This window comes from Trichoderma atroviride, chromosome 3, assembly GCF_020647795.1.
Source record: "Trichoderma atroviride chromosome 3, complete sequence".
Taxonomy (NCBI): domain Eukaryota; kingdom Fungi; phylum Ascomycota; class Sordariomycetes; order Hypocreales; family Hypocreaceae; genus Trichoderma; species Trichoderma atroviride.
Genome location: NC_089402.1, coordinates 2,626,913 through 2,653,200, shown reverse-complemented (window position 1 = coordinate 2,653,200; position 26,288 = coordinate 2,626,913). Strand labels below are relative to the sequence as shown.

Below are 26,288 nucleotides of genomic sequence, written 5' to 3'. Positions count from 1 at the left end.
AGGCAATGTTGAGGCACTGTTAGTAGCAGACCATTCAAAGCTCTAGCGTTTCAGTAGAGTCGGTGAAACTTGGGCGATGGAGATTCTGTTTCACAGTTCGATCAACGTTCATCAAGGCGCATTTTAATTTCGGTAGTATCTTTGAGAACCGAAAACTTGGAAGATACATAAAGAGAGTCGGGCAAAGAGTTATGAAACTGTGCGAGAGAAAGTCAAAAAAAATCACATACAAAGCCCCGATCGGGGCGATTCCAGGGTACGTGCTATTGACGTTGTTTTTCGCCACCTTCAGACAAAAGCGCACTAAGCGAACCCCCCTAACGTTATTAATAGCCACTTTAAGAATCTTATGATCAAGCGCTATATACCAAAAGCCACAATCGTAGGCATGATTATATGGTCCGAATCGGGGCATCAATTAAACCTTTTCCGCTCTTATAATCTTCGAGATTGAATCAACGTCTAAACAGCAATCCTGGGGTTCTTTTTCATCACCACAATTAACACGGCAAAATGATGCAAGAAAAATATATCCTTCGAGTTACGGCGGGACCGAGTTACGACGAAAGCACTCATATTCAAGTCTCAGTGAATGAACATTCACCCGTACGCATCAAGAGCGATGTGGCCGATATAGAGCTCAATGTGCGGATAAAGGGCTACAATGGACTGCCCTATGGTTCGCCGTCGACGTCTTCATACTTTTCCACAGAGCCTCATGCCACCAACCAGGACCAGTACAGCATATCGTTCCGCTTCACACCACTGAACCCATCCAAGTCAGACAGTGGCAAGGAATCCGGGGACGAGGATGTCGCGGGAATCAGAGCAGCAGATTTGCAGTTTGGAAATGATTTTGACCGTCCTATCCGAGACAAGCTGCCGCCGGGGTTCAACACCGCAATGAACATTGTCAAGTGGTGGATTGACCCAGGCCTTGACGGAGATGCGTACGCAGACAAGCCCTATCTCTATGGCCCTGCCCTGAGCTCATTCAATGTCGTGTCCATTGGCCCTGGGACGCACGACGAATCAAGAGGCGGCCTGTGGTTTGAAGAGGGAGGAGACAAGAGGGGGGATGAAGCTGCGCGAGGCAAAGGGCGTGCCCAAGGAGAGCAAGCCGAGGATGAAGTGGGCGCTGTCGGATTCGAATAAGGAAAAGTGGCTTTGGGAGTACGGGCAGACGTACGGGATTGACTTTTTTAATCCATATCTTGACTTTGCGAATCTGGCTTTGCGGCTGCCGGGGTTTCAGCTATCGGTTGCGAGATATTTGGGCGCGGATGCTTTGAGGTAAGCTATCATTGGCTCTAATTGCATTTTTTCTTTTTTGAGTGGCGTTTATTTTACTAACGAGAATATAGAAATGATGGAAGGATTGCACACCAGCTTAGATATGTCCTCCGGAACAAGGCTACCGGTGATATATATCTGGTGGTTACCTTTTCCTTGTTCCTTGAAGAAAGCGTCAATGAGGACGGGACGATTAAAGGCGCGAATGGGGCAAATTGTATTACCAACGGCCACACAAACGGTCACACAAACGGTCACACAAACGGCACGACTCAAAACAACGGCTCTGAAAACGGATCTCACAATGGGAGCACTGACACACATGAAGACGATGTGGATTAGAGGGAGGGAGAATTAAAATTTGTTATCCTTTATGCATCTAGACATGACCACTGTATTTTTATATAGACTTGGGAGAATTATTACAAAATTGATAGCTACCTAGGCAGTCATATGTGCGATGTGGTTGAACCGGCTCCGTTTATGCGCCGAAAGAATTCCTGGGAACGAATTTCATAAGCCAAGTCTGTAAACCCTCTGAGCTTTTTATCCCTCTAACAGACTCAGCAGAAAAAGAAACAAAAAAATGGAGCACCCTCGTAGATGCAGTCACCGAATAATTCGTCGCCAGAACACGAGGTGGTGCGTGATGATAATGGTAGAATATAAAGTATCCTCATGATTGCTCTCGAATGGCTAAATAATTGATAAATCTCGTAAACAGGCACTTAATAGATACGGACTTGTTACAGACGAGATTTTTCTTGTATCAGTGCTGTAGCGATTCACGGCTTTTCTAACCGAGGGTGATACACGTGCGTCGATACGGCAAGAGGTAGTTGCCAAACAACGGAAGGAGCAGGGACAAGCGTTGAGAAGTTGGTTTCCCCCTTAAAAATATGGCATCAACAATGGAATCTCCTTTATGCAGTGCGGATACCAAGATTCGGCCATCCTCTTGCACTTTTTGGCGGCTTCATGACTGCCAGCAGGCCGATCCGGAACAACCCAGGCTCTCAGTTGTCGGCATCTCGGTATCGGCTATACCAGACATTTCGACAAGGATCTCTGCTACTTGCTGTTCTCGGATTTGATTGAGCAGAGACTAGTCGTCGAACAATGGCGGCCAAGACAGCCAAGACGCTCTCAAGTGGGCCTTTACGAGTGCCGTACATGCCCATGACTGTCCATGCGATTCCGTGCCCTCCCCCTATACTCCCGGATGATTTCGACGGCTGCCGTATCCCTGGAGGCGTCGATTTGTGGTCCAAGGGGGGGCTTCTATTCGCCGGGCGAGTGTTTCTCGGGATATCGAGCCATGTGTACCCAGACGTCAGCGGTGAGCAGCGGCTGGCCAATCCAAGACGGAGAGACGGTCGTCAGATGTGTTCCCGAGTAAGTCAATGCGCAATATTTATGAAGAAACGTAACTAATAGACTACTGTCAAAGCGACTACACATGCAACGACGTGACCAAAGACCAAAAGTACGCAGTAACCAACTATGACGGTACAATGTTATCCGCTCCAGCCTTTGAGATTCGCTGGAGAAGCGTGGACTTGGTTGTGAGGACCACTGAAAGGAATCCGCCCGGACTCCCGACTCGAGAGTCGACAATCGCAAGTCATATTCCCACATCGACGGCATTCCATTTTACTATGACTAATGTATTGATTACGACTCCAACGCCTCCAATACCTCCAACGCCTCCAACAACTCCAACAACTCCAACAACTCCAACCTCCCCCCATTCAGTCTCACCCGCCACTGAACAAAACGCATCAAATAATGCGTCATCTCCACTCTCACCACAGCCAAAGCCAATCCTTAACTCCGGGACGATTGCTGGGATAACAGTTGGGAGTTGCTTGGGGCTCCTGGCTGTGGCTTCGGCGATTATTTTTTTCTTGGTCCGTCGCCGAAGAAGGCAACAGGGCCCACGGCGGCTCACAGATGATACGTGGACCCAGCAAGAGACGTACAAAGAGCCCGCAGACCTGGCGGTCACTCGATATCCTGCTGAATTAGAGAATAAGCCAATGGAGCTAAGAGAGCTTCCAGTAGAGACACACTCCCCCTCCGCGGATGCTTCACCTGCACCAAGAGCGTGCCATATCAGTGTCAACACTATTCCCGTTGAAGTTGCAGCAGATCCAGTTCAAAACATCTCAGAAGCAATTAGACAGGGCGATTAGAATGATGCTTTGGATATCTATTCTACCTGGCATCCTCGATGGGAATGTGGCTAGGGCTACCATCTTTGGGCCGAATCTCAGTCCACTAGTTTGACATTACCTTGCGAATTTGGGTCTGTCGGCCCACACATTTAACCTGTATGGAACACAGCAAGAGAAGCTTTTACAATTCTGGCAGGGCAGAGCGGTTGATAAGCTTTGGTGGGGTTGCATTTATCAAGGGAAAAAAGCGTCTTACACACGAATAGCCTATGTTTCGTTTCCGTAATAAAAACTAAACTTGCGGCAATGCAGCATTCTGGAGCCTCTGCGGTCCAATTGAATAGCCCACGGCCTTAGTCGGGAATAACGTGCCTGAATCTCACCCAAGATCCTCTCCACCTTGTCTCCAAGGTGACATACCATTGGCTTGAGTTGGACTTGAATCTCAAGCGGAGTCTTGAGCTAGAGCCTCGGGAATCGGGATGCTGAATCGGCAGTCGAGGTTCGGATTCAACATTCGTGCCGGGCCGTTTTGACGCTGCTTTCACATGAAGCATCATGGTGGGGGATTAGAAATCTAGATGCAAAGCTTGGCTTGTGGAGAAGTTGTGCGTATAATTGCCGTTGTTTATTCCCGCCAAACTATTGACTAACAAGGCGTAAACTAGTGGATCGAAATTGTGTCACGCCTCCTCATCGTTGGTGGCTGCGTTGAGCGAAGGCATCTCAAGCGGTTAATCCAAGTATTACATACGTTGGAAGCATTGCTTTCAAGCTCCTCAACCCGAGCCTGAGAAGATGCCGTGCAGAAGACGCGAGGGGGCTCTTGGCACGAAAGAGAAACGGATATCTCGTGCTCATCGCTGCCAATCGTGTAAGCCACGCGTGGGGGCTAAAAGACGCTTCCAGAGCAGAACCTGCCCATGTGGTTATTCCCGTCGTCAACACATTAGCCTCTCCACTTACTCCATACGCCTTCCGGATTCGATAAATAGCATCACCGCTCTTCAAGTCTGAGCAATCCTTTCTCCAAAGTCACTGTCGGGCTCATCGCGGAGGTTCCAGCCACGTCTCGAGCGTTTACACTACGAAGTTGTATCGATGCCTTGAAACTCCTGCCTACGAACTGTATCTCTCTCTTGTTTTTCTTCCTTGGGCTAGTTCCGATGGCTGTCGAAGAAAAAGGAGAGCTCGGGATATGTGAAATGGAGGGCTTTGAGATTGCTCGGAACGAGAAAATTGTCTCTCGCGATGGTCCCTCACATGACGCTGGGGACCTCTTGTCGTCGAACGAAAAACCGCAGACGGAGCAGACAGAGGCGACAACTCTAGATGGCAACAGCCCGATATTATCTCTTTATCTCACATTTGATACCACTTTACCGTCTCCTCCGATATTGCAGCCTAGTTTTGACGGGCGAGAGCCACCGCCATGTCCCGACTTGACAGCTTACTCTGATCCATTGACATGGGGGCCTGCTCGCAAAAGTATTCTGCTTATTCTGTCATGCCTGGCAACATTCTTGACAGCCTATACTGCCGGTGCCTACGCGCCGCCGGCGGCCATCATGGCCAGCGATTTTGGCACCTCAAGACTTGTTATAGTTGTGGGCATCACCACGTTCTGCATGGGATTCGCTCTTGCACCAATGGCTCTTGCGCCGTTGTCTGAGATATGGGGCCGCTATCCCATCTTCATTGTTGCCGGCTTCGTCTTCGTCATCTTCCAAGCCGTCTGCTCTGTTATGCCGGATGCTGCTGGCATGATTGTGTCGCGCTTCTTGGTTGGCATTGGCGGGTCAGTCTTCTCCGCCGTGGTCGGAGGCGTCTTGGCTGATTTATGGGAAAAGGAGGAAAGGAACACACCCATGGCGCTGTTTAGTGGCGCAGTATTGGCCGGCACTGGGGCTGGGCCGTTGGTTTCTGCCGCCTTGATTGAAACTGTGGAAAGCAACAACCTTGCCTGGAAGTGGTCATTCTGGGTCCAAGTGATCCTGGATGTCGTTCTCCTACTTTTCCTAATCTTCTTCTTCAAAGAGAGTCGGGCTTCAGTCCTGCTTACCAGAAAGGCCAAAAAACTAAACGAGTGGTATGAGAAGTTGGAAAAGCATGGAGTGTATGGGCAGTGGCTAAGTAGCGATCTGGTATTGACGGCATCTACTGCTTCTAGCCAAGTGACCATCACTCCTGTCACAAAGGAGCGTTCATCTGCCGCAGGTCCCCGTTTACGACGAATTCGATGGGTAGTCAAGGCAGACGAACAGCGCGCTTCACTCGGACAAATAGTGTTGACTTCTGTACGGAGACCATTTCGTCTCCTCTTGACAGAGCCGGTTGTCTTCTGCTTCTCTTTGTGGGCCGCCTTCTCGTGGGGTGTGCTTTATCTCTCCTTTTCAGTTGTACCCTTCCTCTATGGTGCCAACTTTGCCATGTCAAGCCGTGTATACGTGGCAATGATGATAGCCTCGGCTGTTGCAACAGTAGTCGGAATCTACCAAGAGCATCTCTTGAAGCACTCACAGTGGAAACGGCAAGAAGATGACTTTGAGTACTCCAAGTCCAGATTCTGGGCCTTTATGCGACGGAGGTTTCCGGCTGAAGCGCCAGAAGCCAGACTGTATTTTACTTGCATCACTGCTCTGCTCTTACCTATTGGGTTATTCATTGCGTTCTTGGCCTCTGATGGAAAGAGAGGGTATCTGACAGCGGTTGGTCTAGGGCTGGCAACTTGGGGCATCTACTCCGTCTATCTCGCTACTTTCAACTATCTCGCAGATACATATCACATATATGCGTCATCGGCCCTGGCAGCGCAGAGCTTCTGCCGGAATGTGCTGGGTGGCTGCTTTCCATTGATTACGACCATCATGTTCACCAATCTTGGTCTCAAAGGCGCGGGTGGCATGCTTGGTGGGATCGCTTCCGGTTTGACGATTCTACCTTGGGTGCTTCTATTCTATGGAGAGAGGATCCGTGCTAAGAGCAAATTTGCCATAGTAAGTTCTTTCATGTACCCCGTTTTAGATGAACGTTTGGTGTAACTAACATTTTGAAAGACTTTAGCAAAATGAAAGGATACGATATAATGTCTGAGGGTGAAATAATTTGGTGGTTATAAGTTTGGAAGTTTAGGTTGAAGCGTTCTAGCGTCAAAGCGGATTCATGGGTTTGCGATAGAGGAAGCATTCGATGCATATATTAGATCCTGATAGAGCATTGCTGGATGACGAACGGCTCTTACACATATTTATTCTTTGTTCTGCGCGCACATATTATAATTGTTTCTCGAAAAAGAGAGACACAGAAAGATTTCCACCTATATAGCTACAATAATTCAACATACAGCTTACACATATTCTCTTCAGGGGGCAGACACCGGCCTTGGCCTCCGCCTTGACCTATCTTTGTACTTGCCAAAAAGCTTCTGCATCCTAGACTTCTCATCACTACGTCGTGAATTTGTAGAGGTGTTTGCCTCACTACTCTCTATACTTGTCTGAGACGGCCAACTGGAGCCTGAGTTGGTGGCATTGTGTCTCGGGCGGTGAGTTGGTTCGCGGCACCACGGCAGTGATCTGATGCCCGATCTGTAAATGACTGGCGGCGGCAGCTGAACCAGCCCCTCGGGGAAAATGCAAGGTTCCGGAATGACCTCGTGGTCGTCCAGGACGAGTTCTCCACGGCCGGCGTCGATCCAGGATTTCTGACCACGCAGGCGAGGCCAGAGCGTAGAGGGAGCGACACGGTAGGAGTGATTTGCGATGGGGAAAGCTTTCAGGTGGGGGAATAAGGTTGCTATGAGGGCGTGGGAGTACTCGTCGCTGAAACCGACGATGCGGAGCGAAGTGACTTTGTTGCGGAGACGGGCGAGATGGTTGCATATGGAGAGGTGTTTGTCTGGGCAGTAGAAGGGTTTCTCTTCTGGGATGGATGGCGTGGGGGCAAGGAGACTGTTGTCTGCGTTTGAGGACGAGTCTGAGCTTGAAGAGGAGTAGTAGCTGCTTTCGAAGGAGTTGCCGTCAGTGTCGCCATCTTCGTCGTCGTCGTCGTCTTCGTCTCCTTCTTCTTCTTCTTCTTCTTCTTCTTCTTCTTCTTCGCCGTCTTCTCCTTCGCTGTCTTCGAGGTCCCAAGCAACGGGTTCGCTTTTTGTGTTGTCGTGAGTTATTAATACAGATTGTCTGAAGGATTCTTGGGGGGCTGGAGAGATGGCCCGGGCGATTCTTTCTGAGATGTCGGATGATGAAGATTTGCTTGACTTGACGAGAACGACAGCTGAAGATGAATTTTGGGTGTTTTCGGAGTCTTTTTTATTCGTTGATTCTGCTGGAGGTTTGGGGATTTCCTCTCTTTCGCCGTAGAAGCGGCGACATGCGAGAATCAAGGACTCCAATGGAGCTTCTGGAGCTCTTCTGAGCTGAGACATGCTGAAATTGAGAATGAGGTCTTGAACGCGGCTAATTCCTGGGAGCAGACTGATAGCTGAGGGACTGGGGCCAAAACCAAGACGCGATAGATCGACTTCAATGACAAGAGACCTCATAAAGGGGCCATATTTGTTGAGCCACGTAGTAGCAAGAGGATTGAGTTTCGGGGCAATAAACGGCGAAAATGTAACGTGAAAAGTATACTCTACCAAGATGATTGCGAAAAGCTCAGCGTAAAGATCGAATGAGACTGCCAAATAAGGGCGGAAAGCTGCCAGGACGTCGTGGAGAGGAGTAAAGTCCGAGGGCTCCCAGCAGTCTTGGTTCCAGCAGAATCGATTGAGACTAATGGGCTTGGACCCCAATGCTGGACCATGAGATGCAATGAGGTTTTGGAGGATGAGCAGGCGAACATTTTCAGGAAACTTCTGCTAGATGTTTGCCTGACGGGCAATGTTGCTGCTCGTTTGTGAGGACCTCTGTCTCTTGTGCAGTGAGAAGAAGTTGGCAATGGACGCCTTCAAGGCGATGGTTCTGTCTCGCTTGGCTTCTCCGCGTTTATATTTGTGATAGACCAGGTCTACTGTCCGATCCCATGGTGGGAGGCCAGCGCGGCCGAAAAGCTGGTCATCGGTGCGTGAAGTGTTGGGAGAGATGGAGTAGACGGAAGCTCTGCTGCCGGATCGCTCGATGATGGACTTTGATCGAGTGAGTTTGATGGGGCTGCTTGCTGTTGTGTCATGTTAGTTCTTTTTCTGCTAAAAGAACAGGAGGAATTTCGAAGAGAAATAGGCAACGAGAGTTCGACTTACGAGGCGATGGTGGTGGCGATGGCGAGGTTATACCGTCGCTCTCCGTCGATAGATCCAGCCAGGACGTCTGCTCCATCGTGATACTCTCTTTGGCGATTTTGTTGATGTTTGAGGAAATATGGGATGGAGAGACAAAAGTTTGCAGTTGTCAGCTGCGACTCGTTGATGGTGCTGGTGCCTGAGCGCAGGCCATTTTGCCAGCCAGGTGACAAACAGCTGCGGAATGCAAACAGAAAACAAAACATGGCTTGAGTGAATATAACTATTTGAGGGGGGTCAAAGCTTTGTCCAGCCTTATGGAGTGCTCAGAAAAGGTAGCCATCATGCAGCTGTTTAAGCTGGGATGGGCGACATCATACATTAAACAAGAGCAAGAGTACTCATGTCCACACATGGTTATAAAAACTAGTGGGCATCTATTAACCCATTTCTTCTACCTTCTCATTAGATAGAATGGCAGCTAAAGGCCATGTTGCGTACCCAGACTATATCTAGGCCATCCCGGCCAAACTTTCAACGTTGTAGCGAATAAAAGGCACGCGGTATAAACAGAATTGACTTTTTCTTGACTTCGTCTATGTATAAGGGGTATTTAGTTGGACTTGTTCTTCTCTTCCTGTGCCTTTTCATATATCCAGTCGTTCAGGCCATTTCGGTTTCTGCTCAAGACAGTCAGCGTGAATCAAGACATGGCGAACGCTAGCTGCAATACATACCGGGCAATTTCAACAGCATAGAACTGCATGCGGGGGACTATAATACGGTTAGACAAAATAAAAAAAGAAACGCATTCCTAATCTCCCAAAAAACCTACCAAAGATGGTTGAGTCCTGCTCGTATTCTGCCTTGGCATTGTTGCGCACCATGGTGCCAAAGTTGAAGTCGTCCACCGTCTTCTCGTACTTCATCATGAAGGCGCGCCACCTCTCCTTGCCGGTCTTGCTCTTCATCTCGTCCTCGTCGATTGTGGCGGCGGGGTCGAACTCGGGGAAGGCCTCCTTGAGGTGCTCGTAGATTTCGTCGTCGATCTTGGTGAGTCGCAGACTTGAGCCCTTGACCTTTTCGAGAATGGCCCAGTAGGTGGCCATGTGCTGAACGACTGTATGAAGAGCATGTGTTAGGTCGTTGTATGAACAGTTTTATCCGTGAAGAGCCAAGGCCATATTCATACCCTTGACTGCGAATTGCTTCTCCATCTATCACACGAGAAACAAAAAAAAAGTCAGCTAGAAACTTCCATGAGCTGCACAGCTAGAAACGAAGACGCACATCCTCCATGTTGCTCGCATTTTCGGCGTCAAAGTTCTTGGGCAGGGGGCCCCCGGTGGACATGCTCTCTAAAGGATCCATTGTGGCTGTTGGTGTTGCGGTTGAATATTCGCAAAATGTCGAAAATGATGGTGTAGAGAGTGGCTATTCGAGGAATCGTATCCGGTTTGATGTATCGTCGCAAAATCTACCGTCAAGGGTGGGGCCCGGGTCGTTTGGAGGGGCAGCGATGAGGTCAGGATACAGTGCTTGCGACGCGTATTACTGTATTTCCACACTGTATGTCTCTCAGCCTTTAAGCTTGTCCAGTAGCTTGGCATGGATTTCGTCCGCAGACGGCAGTGTAGCGGCCATTCACGGCGCATTGCAGGCGCTTCAACGCCTGATTTGCTCGCCCAGCTCCAGCGCTCCAGCCGCCTGCAGCCGCTTGCGACACGAGCCGCGCCTTTGTCTCAGTGGAGAGCAAGGGTCCCGGCGTACCAACGGAGTACTGGCGCAGCTCTGCACCAGTAAAGAGTACCTGGTAGTACTGCGATCCCCGTCCCGTGCCCAGCTTCTTCCGGATTCCGCAGTCCGATGATGCTACCGACTTTCTTCCTCTTCCATCATCTTCCGCCATCACCAGCACTCCACCTCAATGGGCTGTGACTTTGTCCACGATCCATCTGGGATGGCATACGGAGCTCTACGATAGTATTTCCTATATCATCTTTTATTTTTCCATTTCCATCCGTCTTTCACTCAATTGGACTCATCGCGACGCTGTACTTCCCCAAAGTGGAGCGGTGAAACAAGTCGTCATCGATCATGTCTGAACCGGATCTCGTCGCCTCGGTCGACAGCCCGAGCAACTCAGATGCCGTGCAGCGGCAGGCTGCAATTCTTCATAAACACCTCCCAGAGGGCTACTCGGCTGATCCAGAGGTTAGCTTGGCCAACGAACCCGTCGAGGTCGCCGTGGAACCCATTCTCGCTGCGTCCGCCAGCCAAGATCTCTTCGAATCTCCTGCAGCGTCTGCGACGGATTTGGGCACTACCAACAATGGTCAGAATGGGCAGGATGGCAGCAGTGATGCAACGCCGACTTTGGAGACGTTAGAATCGTCCCTGAAGCTACAAGGCGGCGATATCCATCGTGACATGTTCAAGATCAGGGCCAAAGCGGGCTCCATCCGCCGATCCAACACCTTCTCTCACCATCCCTCGCCTCACCTGGGCCCATCTGGCGAGCTGACGGCCTCTGAGCAGCTTGAGCCGGGCGGATTTAGGCGGCAGCATCTGCGTCGGCGAGCTCGGCAAAGAGAGCAGAGCGGCCTTGTTGTGGCTTCTACCTTTGTGGATTTCCTCGACTTGTACGGGAGCTTTGCGGGTGAAGCGCTCGAAGACACCGACGAGGACGAGGACGAATCTGCAGTCACTGATGAGTCTGAAGAAGTCCCTGACGAACAGCGCCCGCTGCTCAGGCGACCCAAGACCGATCGCCGGAAAAGCTCTCGACGCCTCAGCCGGGAGGGTGACGCCAGCACCGTAAAGACCTTCTTCACGCTCCTCAAAGCTTTTATTGGCACAGGCATCCTATTCTTGCCAAAGGCCTTCCGCAACGGAGGCATCCTCTTCTCATCACTTGCTCTTATTTCTGTTTCGCTGATCAATTGCTTCTGTTTCCGCATGCTGCTTGACTGTCGTCAGAAGTATGGCGGTGGTTACGGAGAGCTTGGAGAATCCATCGTCGGTCCTCGCTTTCGAAGCCTTATCCTCGCCTCAATTGCGATTTCTCAGCTCGGCTTCGTCTGCTCAGGCCTCATTTTCACGGCCGAAAATTTGTATTCTTTTCTCAACGCCGTGACGAAAGACGCTAGTCATATTGGAGTGGCAGGTATCATTGCGCTGCAATTTCTCCCTCTCATTCCGCTAGCTTTAATTCGCAACATCTCCAAACTGGGGCCTGTCGCGCTTGTGGCTGATGCGTTTATCCTTATCGGACTTGTATACATTTGGTACTACGATATTGGCAGCCTGGCCAGGCACGGCATGGACCCGAGTGTTAGGCTCTTCAATCCTTCAGACTTTCCGCTCACTCTCGGCTCGGCCATTTTTACATTTGAAGGAATTGGCTTAATCCTCCCGATCCAATCGAGCATGAAGAAACCACATCAATTCAAAGGACTTTTGTACTTTGTCATGTTCCTCATCACCGCCATCTTCACGTCGGTTGGAGCTCTCTGTTACGCTACGTTTGGTGAGAACACCAAGATTCAGATCATCTCCAACTTCCCACAAGACTCGCCTGTCGTCAATGCGGTTCAGTTCCTCTACTCGCTCGCGGTGCTAGCAGGTGAACCTGTGCAGCTGTTTCCCGCCGTGCGTATCTTGGAGACTTCGATATTCGGCGAGCGAGCTACAGGGAAACGGAGCCTTGCAATCAAATGGAAGAAAAATGGGCTTCGGACTTTGGCCATTGCTGTTTGCATTTGCGTCGCTATATTTGGAGCAAGTGATTTGGATAAGTTTGTGGCCTTGATCGGAGGTGTTGCGTGTGTTCCACTGGTCTACATCTACCCTGCTTATCTGCATTACAAGGGTGTTGCAGAGACTTCGTGGGAGAAGGGTTTGGATATCTCGACAATGGTCATCGGAACAATTGCGATGGCATACACGAGCTCTGTCACACTTGTGCAGTGGATTCGAGGCTGATCATAAAGGCTGTGAACCGGCAACGGTGAGGACATGGTTGAGTCATGGTTCGTGTTTATGGCGACAGCGGCGTTGACGCTTATTTTATGTATTTTATAGTTTGAAATAGTACCAGCGTAGGAGGCGTTGAATACGATTAAGAGAGCGTAGTTGGTGGATCTAACGAAGTGTTCTAACAGTTGTAGGCTTTGCTGACAGACGATCTTATAGACATATACGCTGCCATAGACGAACGAACGCTGGAAAGATGTAACGGAATTGCGTCTTCCACGAGATAATTACAATAATAATGGTCGTAAGAAGATGGCTGTACAATTCTTTCCACTTATTTCACTTAGCACTTGATTGTAGCCCACTAATGAATAGATTTGAGACTCTTCATGCTAAAAACAAATCGGCCTATGTTGTAGTAAAAACCGGAAATTAGATATGTTGCCGTTAACCAGATGAGAAACAAAGTAGACATGTTGGGAATATTGTAGCCATGAACTCACAAATAAATATACATTAACGCTGTTATTCTTCTGCTTCTACTCATCCGCATCTCGCGTTCACATGGTTAAGCGCTTTTGGCGTTGGAGGTTGTAGGTGGTGGATCAGCCGTGGAGACTGCACTGTAGGAGCGACGTCACAGCGCATCCAGGAGCTGCCACTGTGCTTTTAGCGGTGACTTGGTGGGCACCTTAATAGCCGGAAAATGCCCCGCCCTAGCTGTCAAAAGTTAGGCTTGACATAATTTTCATAGCTTGCCGCCTCATAGCTTTTTTTCCCTTCTAACCTTGACATTGTCTTAAAGAAAGACGTCGATCCTGCTTCTCCTTCGGACACCGCTCCGGCATATTCGCTTGGCCCGCTACGCTCAATATCCACGCAGGACTACGACGAAAAATAGAACCGATCATGGGCGCCTCTTCATCCAAAGCAGCGGCTCGCGGAGCAGCTCGCAAGTATCCCACCAGATCACCTGGAGCTGTGCCTCAAGCTACCACTCAGAGGGCGAGACCTCAGCAGCCTGCGCCTCGCGGAGATGGGTCTAAAGACGAAGGTAAGGAGACCAGTGTTTAGTATCTACATGTTCATTGTGTTTGTATACGTGTGCTCTAACGTAGCTGATAGCAATTCGCGCTGATGCCATGGATCCTGACTTTGCCCCCGGCGACTTCTCTAAACGCCTCCACCAGATGGGCATCGTGCAGCCAAACCCTACGTTCTCGCCCTCTTCTACCGCAGCGCCCAATTTCTCGCCTGAATCACTGGCCGTACCTCCAGGACCGCTATTTCCACCGGCCAAGCAAAACACCACGCTCACTGTGCTCGAAGCTCGGCGCCGTTTGGAGCGAGTTGCTGACGAAGATCTTGAGATTATGGGTCGCGAGGGAGGTCGATGCCGCATGGCCAATATGAGAACCATCCTTGATGCTGTTCATCTCTTGAGCCGTGATGTTCCTGTCGCTGATATTGAGAAGAGACTGAGAGTCACTCCCGGATTCCTGGGCAAACTAGGACCCGCAGGCGTTTTGACACACATTCCCGCGAATTAATAGTGCGACGAGCTGATGTCGAGATTGCAACATGAAATTTCTTTTCTACCTATGCCCAACTCCAAACATGCAAACAATTACAAAAAAAAACGGATATTATGGGAATTCACCATCCCTTTTTATCCCTCTTCCCCCCTTTCCCTATTTCGTCATGCGCACCAGATCAAAGCCGCAATCAAGTGCCTGCCAGCCTTTATATGCTCTATTTCATTTGACGCCAAAAGTTGCTTTTGCCGATTACCAAGCAGAATGTCCACCGTCAATACGGAGATCGCTTCCTGTCATGAAGCTGCTGGCGTCGCTGAGCAGAAATACGGCGGCACCGCGATATTCCTTGGGGACGCTGAATCGCTGAAGCATGTTCTCCTTGGGCCACTGCTCCTTTCGCTCGGGGTAGTCATCGAACAGGTTCAGCAGCATCTGCGTCAGGATGTATCCGGGAGAGAGAGTGTTGACGCGGATGCCATACTGGCCCCACTCAGCAGCCAAGCTTCGGGCCAGCTGCATAACGGCGGCCTTGGAGGCGTTGTATACTCTATCATGTATTTGTCAGAATCACAAAGCACCGCTAGGGAAACAAGTGGCATGAGACTTACGGAGCAAACATGCCACGGTTGGCAACGGTGCCGCTCATGCTGGCAATCATGCAGATGCTGCCAGGCGTTCCCAGTCGGACCATCTGGCGAGCAGCGGCTTGAGCAGTCATGAAAGCGCCCGAGACATTGATGCTCATCATGCGATCAGACTCTTCGGGAGTGTAGTCGAGAGCCGGGCTCTCATAGTTGATTCCAGCGGCAGCAAGGCAGCCGTCCAAACGACCTCTCTCATCTGCAATGCCTCTGAAGATGTTGTTCAATTCAGGCACGTTACGAATATCCAGCTCGTGGTATGTCAGACTGGTGTTCAACTCTTCTTTGGCGCGCTTGGCTACACGAGAGAACTCCGACTCTGGATCTGAGGTAGGATCGGGCAGTCTGTCAATGCAGTGCACTGAGAGGACACACGGGTCAGCAAAATGCAGAACAACTTGGATTGCCAAACAGCTTACCAACGGCACCTGCTTCAAGAAGTGCTTCGGCCTGTACCAGGCCCAATCCTCTTCCACCGCCACTGATTACAACGACCTTGTCCTTCATGGTGAACTCGGCCAGCAAATGTGGCCGAGTGACCGGATCAAGGGGAGGAGATGAGAGAACTGGTGAGACATGCATGTTTCGACGAGCGGTAGTAGCCAGTAAAGCGCTGCTACGGTTAGAGGCCCTAAATGCAAGAGGTTGCCGGGTTAGCAACCTGAGAGCAGGAGCGAGGCGAGACATTTCTGAATGAGTGGTGGTGGTGGTGGTACTTCAAAAAGAGTTGACGAAGCTCAATATGATGGAATATGGCAATGAAGCCTGAGAAGCTACACAAAAAGCTTTTGGCTGGCTGGATTGGCTTATAACTGAGGAGCCAGAGACAATTGTTACGATGGAATGATGGTGGCAGAAACGCAAAAAGATGCGGATGGCAATTGGATTTAAATTCTACGAGGAACCAACACAATTCAGGCCTACCGAACCGGTTGCGGGGAAGGCTTGGTGGCGTGAGGGGATGGAGGCAACGCTACGCCAAACTCACGATACGCACAAGCAACATCACGATGGCGGCAAGTTGTATGTGGCAAGGCGCAAACCATCACGAGGGCATCAAAATGAATGAGGAATAGCCAGGGAGGGGAGTGAGTAATTGATTTAGAGAGGGGGTGGTGGCAATGGATTGAGACCGGCGATGCATGTGGTTGGCGAGCCAATACAGAGCTCTCGTACGAGGTAGGATTTTGGAGCTCCTACGCGAAAGCAAGATCTAGAGGACATGGCTCCAGGATTTTGATTTGGGGAGGCGTTCTCGTTCCGGAAAGGGGGCGGCATCGAAGAGAGGGTGGGGAGAATGAGGGGGACAGAAGTCTCGTGAACAGAAATTCAAATTAAAGCCCCAATTTGTTCCCAGGCTGCCGAGCCTGCAAATTCAAGCTGGCCAAGAGAGAGGTATCAGGAGCCAGAGGATGATTGGACTTTGGGGCAGCAAGCTTCGTATACTGCTATTCCCGCCAGATCGAGCTCGCGAGAGCCACGGCGAGCTTCGGATTACCAGCGACGGTTAGCCGGACTCTGATGGTAGCGCCCTGGCTTTTTGGAGGGGAATTTGTGGAGGCGGCGTCAGCCATCCTGCCGCTAAATCTTGTTAAGACGCCCCGGAAGCGCCACCCCGGGATTCCCCACAGAGAAGCCAGGATCCTCCAGAGCACCTCGATTAGGGTCAGGTCTAGTGGTGGTGGGCAAGGACACAGAGCTGGGAGACATCCAGCCAAGTGGTGGGAAGAAGCAGTTGATGTCAGTACTAGTTAGGTGATGCTTCTATAGCGTCGAGGGTGCTGTTTTACGATCCAACTGAAAGAATCGCTACCAACAGGATAGGCGTCAACGCATGTGCTCTTGCGATATCGAGGCATCGGATAGTTGAAACCATGCCCACGTCAGATTTAGCAGTCCCATGACCGTGGAACAGGGCAAAGCTTGGTATGCTTGAGCTTCCATTGCTAGTAATGATCGTCTATAGACGAGATGTAAGGTTGAGGAGCATTACTGCCGCAAAGCTTAGCCGAGCCCTGACTGGATTAGCATCACTTCAAGGTCAAGAGAAGGCGTGCACTTGACCTCGATTTCAGAGCTCATTGATGCAATGGAAGCATCCCAATGACTTCAATCGGAGAATTAGCATCAGATGAACTTATCAACGGCAATACTCTACACGTCAAAACTCGAAATAGGATCTGGTATTGAGTGTCTATGATCACATTACTTGACCCTTCATGCAGGCATACCCAGCACCGCTTGCGCGTCCTAATGCTAGTAATTCTCCTGCAAGGGGCAATCTTCATACATGCACGCTCTTTTCATCAATCCTCTCACGTCCTCCATCGCAGACAGATAATCGCTCCGGAATCGGTAGCAAACACGAAGCTCAGCACAAACTGCAACCTCGAGACCCATGAACGGTAAAAAGCGGGCATCAGCCCCCGGGTTCTAGAACCGGATCATCGGATTTAAAAGTGAAAATCTTGCAGTGATACATGTCGCATGTCTAGCAGTGCCATCTGAATAATAATAACAGCTGCTTATTAGCGAGCTACTGTAGCTGAGATGTTTCTATAATATGGAGATGCCCGCCCGGGAAGCCGACCCCCACCACCACGGCATTGCCTATTTAGGCAAGTTTTCAGGGTCCACGATGCTTTTGCTTCGATATCCTAGCAATGGGGCGCGGGATGGCATGCTGCTGCACGCAGGGAGCGTTCTAGACTGCTCGTCTTTTTATTTTTAGAGATCAGCAAAAATGTTTTCATGTTTCGCTTTGCTGTCATGTGCGAAATCGGCAGAGGCTGGGCCTGCTGGAAGGATGCTGCTTAGCCATGGAGGTGCCAGGCAACAAAACAGCCTGGTAGGTGACTGAGATTATCCCATAGGGACTCGGTTTTACTTGAAGGGGTAAATTTCAGTGTCCGTTTTTCTAGGGAGAAAATCGGTTGGAACGGTCATTACTCGGCGTGTTTACATCAGCGAAGAACTAGGTATATAAAGGCCTCTTTGATCTACGAAGCTAGATATCAGTTTTTTTACTCTCCCTAATATCAGCTTGAAAGCTCGCTAGATGGTAATAAGTACCAGTCAATTTTGATTCCTCTTTCTCATGGTATGCATGACAAGAGGCTAAGGCTGTGAGTGTGCATCCAAGGTGGTGAACCAGGGCGCCACTTGGACGAAAAGCGAAGCTCTTGGTGAGTCGCGGCTCGACATGGGCCGGGCCTCTGGCGATAGCCGGTGTTAGATACCCAATAAAGAGACTTTCTCTTTTTTTTTAAAAAAACGGAGAGTTGTCCTTTCTATACGTTTGACGAGGCCACGGATAAACCGCGTTAGTCAGGCAGAGCAAGCTGTCGAGTGGTGGATTTAAAGAAAAAGCGCAGCTGCGTGGTAGATACATCTTTTCCAGATAATCGGAACAATAATTGTGCTAAAATTTGAATAAGCAATGATTTTCAGAGGTTGTTTTCATGTTTGCTTCACACTTACTTCACACTCCCCCTCCCTGACAATCTCCCCACATCGAGATGAGTGCCGATCCCCGGTATCTGATTTGACAACAGAGCGAGATGCGATTCGCCGTTTACATCATCAATAGCTACTGTGTGTTCCTTAGTGGCGTCATAGATTACAGATTCATGGCCCTTGCATATATTTTGTCTACTCCTAGCATAATGTGATCTCGAGCTACTCTATTAGGATCAGTTGGCTAAGAGGCGTCAAGTCGAGGATGCTAATGCGAATAATACGACTAATAGATGAAGGGAAGAGAAGGAAACAGGAGCTGCAAACTGAAAATGGACATACTAATAGAAACAAAACTTAATAACAATAAAGCCATAGAATTTATTAGCAGTAGTGACAATAGCAGCAGTAGAGATTGTAGAGGCAGTAGAAGTAGCATCTTTAACTTACTTCGTTCTCCTTTAGGCTATTTTCACTAGAAAATAATGCAAATGATTATGAGATACCATGAATAATATGTGATTTTTTGGTATTAACTGTTGTAATGCTAATTTTGCAGTAATGAAAAGTGATAAATATATTCGACGATATGATCAACCGCACGAAAATGCATAAATGTTAGAAGATCTTATAAAACCCCCAAACCAATCAGAAATCTTTATTTTAGTAAACTGTATTTACATATTCCCCAGCAGATCATCTTTGATACATTGTTGCAGTATAAACGTCGTGATTACAATTAGCCTGTTCAACGAATCTCTCCCCAAGCGAACCCATGCGAAGCTGTATCTCAAACAAATTGCATGCGTAAAGAAAATGGTTCAAAGATGATGACTATGCTCAGCGTTTTTGGCTTACTTGTCCAACTTTGAGATACAGCTGTGACTTTTCGCTGGGCAGAGAAATTCTAGAAACTCATCTCACGTAAGATGTAAACCTTCCCTTCTTTTCCACATTCGACACAAATGACTAAAGAAGTTCTTGAATAGGCAAATTAAATTAGCTAAATCTCATTTACAAAAAGCTTGACTACCTCTTAGGGAATGACTCATCATCATTATCACATATATCCATAGCCGTCAAGCATAACAACCAAAGTTGCTCCAAACACGACATCCATCCCACCACACATTACATCCTTCCATCTCACATCTCCCTTTTATTTTTTTTCCTTTTTTTTCCCTTTGGTGCAAGTTCTCTCAGCGCATTTAGCACTTCGTGATATACAACCCAATAGGCGACGGATTATAATCCTGGAAATACCTAAACGAAGTGCCCCCACCATTCGCATCCGAAATCTCAAACGCAATCGCCTCCCCAGCAGGACACGCAAACGTGGCAATCGTATAGCTATGGCCCGGAGATACCGTCGTGGTTCCGAAATCCTGCTTCTTGCTCGGCTGGTTGTTGAACGTCGTGCTCTGGGTAGCGGGCTTGCTCAAACTGGCAAAGTCGAGGGCTCCCGAGCCGGTAATGTTAAAGGACGAGGTCGTGAGATCCTTTTGCTGTGGGAAGAGGAACACGAGGCTACATGTCTTGCCCTTGTCGTCGCTGGGGATGTCAAAGTTGAAGATGGAGGAGACGCTGCTGGAGACTTCGCCGAAGAAGGATGTTCCCGGGGCGTTGTCTGGCTTGGTCTTGTCCACAGGGATGATGAGGTGGGGGGAACTCGTAGGGGCCGTTGAGGTTGGCCGGGCAGGTCTTTTGATGAGGCGGAGGAGGAGGGGATGATGATTGTGCTGGTGGTGGCGGCGGTGGTGGTGGTGGGCATCCCGAGTGACAGTTATCAGCCTTGAGCGTGATCTGGTGGCAGTTGACCCCTTGTCCTCCATTCAGATAGACGTTGTATTGGCCACTCTCTCCTGTCTGGCACTCCCAAAACTCCGTCTGTCCATTAAACGAGACAGAGCCGTCACATCCAACCTTGAATCCATTGTCTGGGTTCTGGTTCTTGTCGCACTGGAGCACATGGGCAGGCGCTGTTCCACACTCGTCAGCATGCAGAACCACAATCCAGAATCAAATCCAAGACATGTGTTGAGTCACACGTTGCGTCTCGTGTATGCATAAGCGTTATGCATGTCTCTCAAACACGAAGCAAGCAAAACAAGAATTATACAAGTAAGGGAGGGTGCAAAAAAAAGAAAAAAACTTACGAGTCCACCAACAGCCGCGGCCCTTGTCATCGAAGAGCTGACTTCCCTGCAGGGTGAAACTTGTCGAGCTCACACCGCTGCCAGCTCGCACCTGGCCTGACGAGATCTCGCCAACAGGACCAGAAATGGCTCCTGAAGCTGTAAAGTGTAACTGGCAGCCAGAAGTCCGCACAACGGCAGCCTCAGTCAGGGCCGTACCAAGGCCAAGAGCAAGTAGAGAGTATAACATTGTTGGCGAAAAGTGTTCTGCTTGTGTAGTATCAAGTGTGTGATAGGTAGGGTATTATGTGTAGAAGAAAGAAGCTATCCACAAAGGAGGATAACTACCTCTCAGAAGTTTCTTGAACAATTGTTTTCACAGAAGAGAATATCGTATAATGAAGAACAAGATAGAGGGAGAAGAATGATGGAATGAGACCATCGTTATATACTCAAAAATCAAGGCGAGAGAGTCCTCCTTGTCATGACATGTCCATATCCAGCCCTCCGAGCTCTCCTCTCACTCAAGCCACCAACTCCACGATGCCTCTTACCTCACTGCTCCTGGCCACATGCACGTCCAAAAAGGACATCGTCATCCAAAAAGAAAAGAAAAATGGCCTGAAAAAGGATCACCACCGCTAAAAGGAAAATTCCCACCATTGACCTCACCACTCCTCCGAAATACGAGAAAACGCCTCTGCGCATTTCTCATCATTCTCCAAAACTGCCGGGGATGTGCGCCCCTCTGAGTTCTCGAATCCTTTCGGCCCCCAGCATATCGAGCAAAACGCGGTAGAGAGAGAGAAAGCGCCCAAGCTTCACCGAGTAAGCTGAAACAAGACCAATCCGCGAGAGCCACGACCCTCGCCCGAGTACTCAACAGTGGCAACAATGTCTTACATGTCCGTGACAGCGCAGCCGTTACAGCCGACAGCCAACAGCCGCAGTATAACCAAGCAAGTGAGAACCAATTTTCTTCCGTTATATGGGCCATGCGTGTGGTATCAGGCAACAACCCACATCAAGTAGTAGAAAGCGGTGCTATCAACTAGTAATTCGAAGCCTCCTCGGCTGAGATTTTGTCATTTTGACAGGCAGATCCCTGGTTGAAAACGGGTTAGAGTTATCACTAGGCTCTGCTTTGGCCAACCGCGGCCATCCGGCTAAGATGACCGACGATCCGCTTTGTTCAGCTCCAACAGATGAGTTCATGGTTGCACAATGAGATCTTGGGGAAAACTCGTATCTGGAAAGGATAGCTCAGGACAAGGTTTCCTTCAACCTCGATCTGGTTCGGGTAGCTTGCAGTGGCTGTATGGAGTACAAACGTCACCACGGTAGCTTGTCTATAATCTATTAGTTCAGCTTCTTCTGCCGTGCGACTCGACTCAATCCGCACTGCAGGTGGAACTAGAGCCCCCTACACAAAGACGCCAGGGAAACACTTCAAGAGTTAAGACATTGGACACTAAAATCACAGTCACGATGACTCCGTTCAAGTTGGTAACATTAATTCATTGGTGGGTATTATTTCGACTTGTCTAAGTCAGGTCCGCCGTGTCAGACAGTTGTGACCTTGATGCTGAAAGATGCCTATTTACTTTCCTGCCCATCCGAGCGATCGTGATCGTGATTGATCAGCACGTTCTTGCGGGGCCATCTCGACTCCGGCGTTTCTCTCATCATGAGTAGCCGATTTGGACAAGACGATGAGCTCGGGGACCGACCTAGCTGCTTAGAGCGATCACGGAACACAGCTCACGGATCGAATCCTCCAAGCCTCTTCGCAAAGCTGTAAAGGGTTGCTTCACCAAAGCTTGGCACATCCCAATGACGTCTCCAAGGAGCACACACTGCATAGATCCCTGCACTCTGGCATCCATCTAGAGCTTTCCGTTTCTGTACAAAGCTCCTTCAATCCACATGGCAGGCAGGGCCACTTAGAATACACCGCACGCAAACTGACATCGCGATTGGTGTGTGATCGATTGCTTTAAACTGGTCAATGCTTGTTTGTTCAGAACATTGCCAGCTCGGATATCGCGGGCCTTTTTGCAAGGCCTAGGCGACATATCCTAAAATGTGCTGATCTTAGCTAACAGCTTATCGCGGCTAATGGTGTTCTTGATGCCAGGACAATGTTTTTTCTCGCAATGGAGCCCATATGCCGCAAAGATGGAGCAAGGGTATAGACAGTCTCTTCTAAGAATAGCGTGCTTATTGCATCATTCGAATTTGTTTGAGATTCCAAACTGCTATTCTCAAAGGCGGTTTCAATGAAGTTGCATCTCCTGTCTCTTGTTCAACGACGCTGTCGCTTGTTGGAGCGACCAGGCTTGTCAGATGAGATTTGGGTAACGGGAGTAGCTTCCTTGGAAGCTTCGTCATCGCTCAGGTCGTTAACGGACAAGACATCGTCAGAGTTGCTCTCAGCATCGCTTTGAGCTCCACTGGTAGCACCAAAAGAAGGTTTTCTTGACAAGGCCTCTTCAGTGTCGCTGCCCAACCCCTCAAACTCACTGTCCGAGGACTCGTCCCCGTCAGCTTCCTTTCCGGGGACTTCGGCGTTGGCTTCTTCAGCGTCATCCAATGTCTCGGAAGCGGGTCGCTTCCGGGGCATCTCACCCAGTTTGCCGCGGCGGCCATTGACATTGCCACTTCCCTCTTCCTCATCCTCTTCACTCAGTTTAGGAGCTGGGGTGAACCAGGGGATTCTGCCCCTCATGAAATCGTTTAGCACCATTTTCGCTACGCCATCCAGGTCAGGCTCTCCTCCGCGGAGTAGACGGCCTCCTTTCCGAGCAAGTAGCTCAAGAAGCTCTGTTCCGTTTCGCCATCCCCTGATGTCATATGTCTTCTCCATATGGTTTTGCTTGACACGGCTCAGTAGAGCATCGATGTATTGCGCTGGGTGCTCCACCTTTTCGACACGCGCCACGCCTCGTAGGACGAGATCGGTTGGCGTATCAGTGCCAGAGGGAGGCACAATACCGGGGCAGTCGATAAGGTAGATACGCTTCATTAAGCTTACGTATTGCCACACCTTAGTCTCACCAGGAATAGGGGCCACGGTGCAGACTTTCTTCTTGGACAGAGTGTTGATGATGGAAGACTTTCCCGTGTTGGGGCCACCAATCAGACCGACAGAAATCTGTTTCCTGTCCGTGTGAAGAGCAGAGAACTGTCTCAGTAGCTGGATCAAAGATCCTTTTCCGAACGAGTTGTTGATGCTTGCGTGGAAAGCAAGCGTGGGAACCTCTTTGGAGAGAGCTCGTACCCAGGCGGCCTATTCTCATATTAGACGAGAACATCAAAATGTTGTACATGAATATCATAATAAAAAACAAAGGTGTAGAAATGTGCGTGTCTTCACTAAGAAGCTCCTTTGGATGCCAGCGAGGGCGAGGGAAGGCTTCAACTCATCAGACACACAGCCTTCTCTTGATAGGTAACCAAAACGGCACCATATCAGCCTGCAGCCGAAGCTGAGACAGTCGAGATTGCAATCAATCTCCCAATGTTGTAACAGACGGTCCTCCACGGGGAATAATGCGAGGTGTCCTGACAAAAACAATTGGGGGCATATAGCCAAGAGAGATATTGATAGAGGGGGAAAAAAGGGAAAAGAAATTAAAACAAACTTACAGCAACGCTTGTGGGAACCAAGTCACACTTGTTGAGGACAAAGATGAGGTGCTTGTGAGGTGCCTCTTCCTTGAGGTACTTCTCAACACTCTTGCATCGAGTTCCAATAGGATCTCTGGCGTCAAGAACGTGAATGACCACATCCGAAGAGTCAATGACCTTGTAGAGCTCGTTCCAAATACGCTTACTCTGGCCCTTATCAAACACAGGTTCGATAGCCATAGTAAGTGACTCGGGCTCCTCGCCATTTCCACTCAGAAGCCTGTTGTGCTCCAGGCGCTCTTCATAAGTCTCCATGCTCTTCTCGGTGTCATCAGCAAGGTCATCAACAGTGCTGACAGAAAGCTTGACACGCTTGCGCTGGGCCTTGGGGCCAAAGACACCCGCAAACGGCGACGTCTCAATCGTCATCTTGGCCTTGTGCTGCTTGATGCCATTGGTGGTGTTGTTGTCCTTGCCTCCGTCGTGGATGAGACTCATGGGAAGCTTATTTGACTTGAGCAGAACCTGGTAAGGGTCCTTGGCCTTTTCAGCCATGGCCTCGCGGAAGGCTGTGAGAGTGTCCTGGGAGACGACGCGAGTGTTGGTGAACCACTTGCGGTTTGGCTCGATTCGGGCGTTGGGGATGTCTCTTGACTGGAAGCTCGCAGCCTTTGTGATTTTCCCGTCCGCGTCTCTCTGAGCCTTGCCATCCTTGTACATGTTCGCGAGCTTCACCTTCTTCGCATCGCTTCAAACGCAACATTGGTCAGCACACATTGTCGCCAACAAAAGAAATCAGGCACAGCTGCTGCACATACCGATAGAAGTTCTCGCCCTTGACGCGAACATTTCCCATCCCATCTCCAGTCTTGCCCTGGCGCACGCGCCGGGCGGCTTCCTTCTTTCCGGTTCCCATGATGAAGTTTTTGGCTTGCTAGCAAGCACAAAGATCTTGGGCGGAAGTAAAGAGAGCAGAGAAGATTGGAAAAAAGTGGCTGCAGCTTCTTATCACGAACTTTTTTTTTTTTTTTCTCAGAGGACCCCACTAGCCCACATCTCCGCAGGTTGTGGCTGGTCAACTTATTTAAGCAAAACAGGGGTACAGCGGAAAATCGGCATCAGTTAATCCGAGCTGCTCTCTGCGGATATGGGCAATTTTCTGTAAGTCGATATCGCACACCACCTTCGTGCGTGGGCAGTTGAATCTTCAATTTCGCAGCGCAACTTCTATTCAAAATGTCGCTCTATTCTGCAGGCAACTGCCTCAGGCCAGTAGTTCGGCAATTGTCGTCTACTTCACGCAGCTTCTCAACAACCCCGGCCATTCTCTCCAATGCCGTCCCGCCCGAATCTCCCTCTTACATCCGACTTCCTTCCCCTCCTCAGTCTCAAACTGACGAAGTCAAGCCACCTCGAGTAAGAGGCTCACTGCCAGTGCCGCGGCAGGTGTTCCTTCGATCCGAAGGCGATCGCAAAATCAAGCCCGATTATATCAACAAGACAGCCCCGAGGTCTGCCAATGCACGGGAACCCAAGAACGATTCTCAGAGATGGAAGAGAGAAATGGCTGAAACCCGAAGAACGAATCTTGAGCAAGGTTTGAAGGCACTCTATACACGCCGCGAGAAGAGCGATGCAATTAGGAACGCCCGCGTAAGCCGCAAATTCAAGGAGAACAACGAGGCTGCTGCTGCGCCAGAAAGAGAAGACGACAGACTCACGCGAAGCACCGTCCTGGATGCTATTCTGGACACCAAAACATACCCCGACCCAGAGCGCTTTGCCCGTGCCCAGCGTAGCCAGGTCAAGGTCCAGAAGAAAGAGAAGGCTAAATACGAAGCTCGACGGGATGCTCTTATGGAGCTGTATATCAACGCCTCCAGCTTCATCGTCCAGGAAAGCGAGCTCAAGGCTGAGATTGATGAGATTTTCAGCGAGGACTACTTCAGGAAACAAAGTCAATACTTCCAACGGTATGGTACAACCGAAAACGCTTGGGGAATCTACGGAAAGCCTCCCTCCATCGCAAACATGCTGGAAACCACAACTGGAAATTCAACCAAGCTCATGGATTACTACGAGTCCGAATATGATCGCTCCGTTAAGCGGCAGAAGAGGATTGCTGAGGAATTTACGGGAGGCAAAATGGAGTAGCGATAATGAGAATTTTCTTGTAAAAAAAAAAAAAATGAAGAAGTAGAATATCATGCGCCCTTACAGCGCATTGC

General features: G+C 49.6%; 12 protein-coding genes across 12 annotated transcripts; 6 read left to right on the top strand and 6 right to left on the bottom strand.

Annotated features, from left to right (window-relative positions):
* Positions 1–513: 513 nt before the first annotated feature.
* TrAtP1_006100 (uncharacterized protein) lies at positions 514–1,155 on the top strand (the record flags this gene model as incomplete). The annotated part of the gene is made up of 1 exon (XM_014082747.2): positions 514–1,155. One exon carries the CDS (start codon positions 514–516, stop codon positions 1,153–1,155), a length of 642 nt encoding a protein of 213 aa, XP_013938222.2.
* A 952-nt stretch (positions 1,156–2,107) lies between these two features.
* Positions 2,108–3,753, top strand: TrAtP1_006099 (uncharacterized protein). The gene is made up of 2 exons (XM_014082746.2): positions 2,108–2,688; positions 2,744–3,753. The coding sequence occupies exons 1-2, from the start codon at positions 2,483–2,485 to the stop codon at positions 3,486–3,488; spliced, it is 951 nt and encodes a 316-aa protein (XP_013938221.2). The 5' UTR covers positions 2,108–2,482; the 3' UTR covers positions 3,489–3,753.
* Positions 3,754–4,137: 384 nt separating this feature from the next.
* TrAtP1_006098 (uncharacterized protein) lies at positions 4,138–6,829 on the top strand. Its single transcript, XM_014082745.2, has 2 exons — positions 4,138–6,466; positions 6,527–6,829. Exons 1-2 carry the CDS (start codon positions 4,637–4,639, stop codon positions 6,539–6,541), a joined length of 1,845 nt encoding a protein of 614 aa, XP_013938220.2. The 5' UTR covers positions 4,138–4,636; the 3' UTR covers positions 6,542–6,829.
* TrAtP1_006097 (uncharacterized protein) lies at positions 6,830–8,010 on the bottom strand (the record flags this gene model as incomplete). Its single annotated transcript, XM_066112979.1, has 1 exon — positions 6,830–8,010. One exon carries the CDS (start codon positions 8,008–8,010, stop codon positions 6,832–6,834), a length of 1,179 nt encoding a protein of 392 aa, XP_065969065.1. The 3' UTR covers positions 6,830–6,831.
* A 315-nt stretch (positions 8,011–8,325) lies between these two features.
* Positions 8,326–8,782, bottom strand: TrAtP1_006096 (uncharacterized protein; the record flags this gene model as incomplete). The annotated part of the gene is made up of 2 exons (XM_014082744.2): positions 8,326–8,624; positions 8,707–8,782. The coding sequence occupies 2 exons, from the start codon at positions 8,780–8,782 to the stop codon at positions 8,326–8,328; spliced, it is 375 nt and encodes a 124-aa protein (XP_013938219.2).
* A 49-nt stretch (positions 8,783–8,831) lies between these two features.
* TrAtP1_006095 (uncharacterized protein) lies at positions 8,832–10,145 on the bottom strand. The gene is made up of 5 exons (XM_014082743.2): positions 9,976–10,145; positions 9,878–9,902; positions 9,521–9,805; positions 9,423–9,459; positions 8,832–9,365 (listed from the first exon to the last, which is right to left on the bottom strand). The coding sequence occupies exons 1-5, from the start codon at positions 10,054–10,056 to the stop codon at positions 9,299–9,301; spliced, it is 495 nt and encodes a 164-aa protein (XP_013938218.1). The 5' UTR covers positions 10,057–10,145; the 3' UTR covers positions 8,832–9,298.
* Positions 10,146–10,782: 637 nt separating this feature from the next.
* TrAtP1_006094 (uncharacterized protein) lies at positions 10,783–12,669 on the top strand (the record flags this gene model as incomplete). Its single annotated transcript, XM_066112978.1, has 1 exon — positions 10,783–12,669. One exon carries the CDS (start codon positions 10,783–10,785, stop codon positions 12,667–12,669), a length of 1,887 nt encoding a protein of 628 aa, XP_065969064.1.
* Positions 12,670–13,569: 900 nt separating this feature from the next.
* TrAtP1_006093 (uncharacterized protein) lies at positions 13,570–14,210 on the top strand (the record flags this gene model as incomplete). Its single annotated transcript, XM_014082741.1, has 2 exons — positions 13,570–13,714; positions 13,786–14,210. The coding sequence occupies 2 exons, from the start codon at positions 13,570–13,572 to the stop codon at positions 14,208–14,210; spliced, it is 570 nt and encodes a 189-aa protein (XP_013938216.1).
* Positions 14,211–14,447: 237 nt separating this feature from the next.
* Positions 14,448–15,346, bottom strand: TrAtP1_006092 (uncharacterized protein; the record flags this gene model as incomplete). Its single annotated transcript, XM_014082740.2, has 3 exons — positions 14,448–14,745; positions 14,807–15,200; positions 15,259–15,346. 3 exons carry the CDS (start codon positions 15,344–15,346, stop codon positions 14,448–14,450), a joined length of 780 nt encoding a protein of 259 aa, XP_013938215.2.
* Positions 15,347–19,855: 4,509 nt separating this feature from the next.
* On the bottom strand, positions 19,856–20,680 carry TrAtP1_006091 (uncharacterized protein; the record flags this gene model as incomplete). The annotated part of the gene is made up of 2 exons (XM_014082739.2): positions 19,856–20,274; positions 20,452–20,680. 2 exons carry the CDS (start codon positions 20,678–20,680, stop codon positions 19,856–19,858), a joined length of 648 nt encoding a protein of 215 aa, XP_013938214.2.
* A 1,252-nt stretch (positions 20,681–21,932) lies between these two features.
* On the bottom strand, positions 21,933–25,098 carry TrAtP1_006090 (uncharacterized protein). Its single transcript, XM_014082738.2, has 3 exons — positions 24,879–25,098; positions 24,079–24,808; positions 21,933–23,719 (listed from the first exon to the last, which is right to left on the bottom strand). Exons 1-3 carry the CDS (start codon positions 24,974–24,976, stop codon positions 22,736–22,738), a joined length of 1,812 nt encoding a protein of 603 aa, XP_013938213.1. The 5' UTR covers positions 24,977–25,098; the 3' UTR covers positions 21,933–22,735.
* Positions 25,099–25,296: 198 nt separating this feature from the next.
* On the top strand, positions 25,297–26,214 carry TrAtP1_006089 (uncharacterized protein; the record flags this gene model as incomplete). The annotated part of the gene is made up of 1 exon (XM_014082737.2): positions 25,297–26,214. One exon carries the CDS (start codon positions 25,297–25,299, stop codon positions 26,212–26,214), a length of 918 nt encoding a protein of 305 aa, XP_013938212.2.
* Between the last annotated feature and the right edge of the window lie 74 nt (positions 26,215–26,288).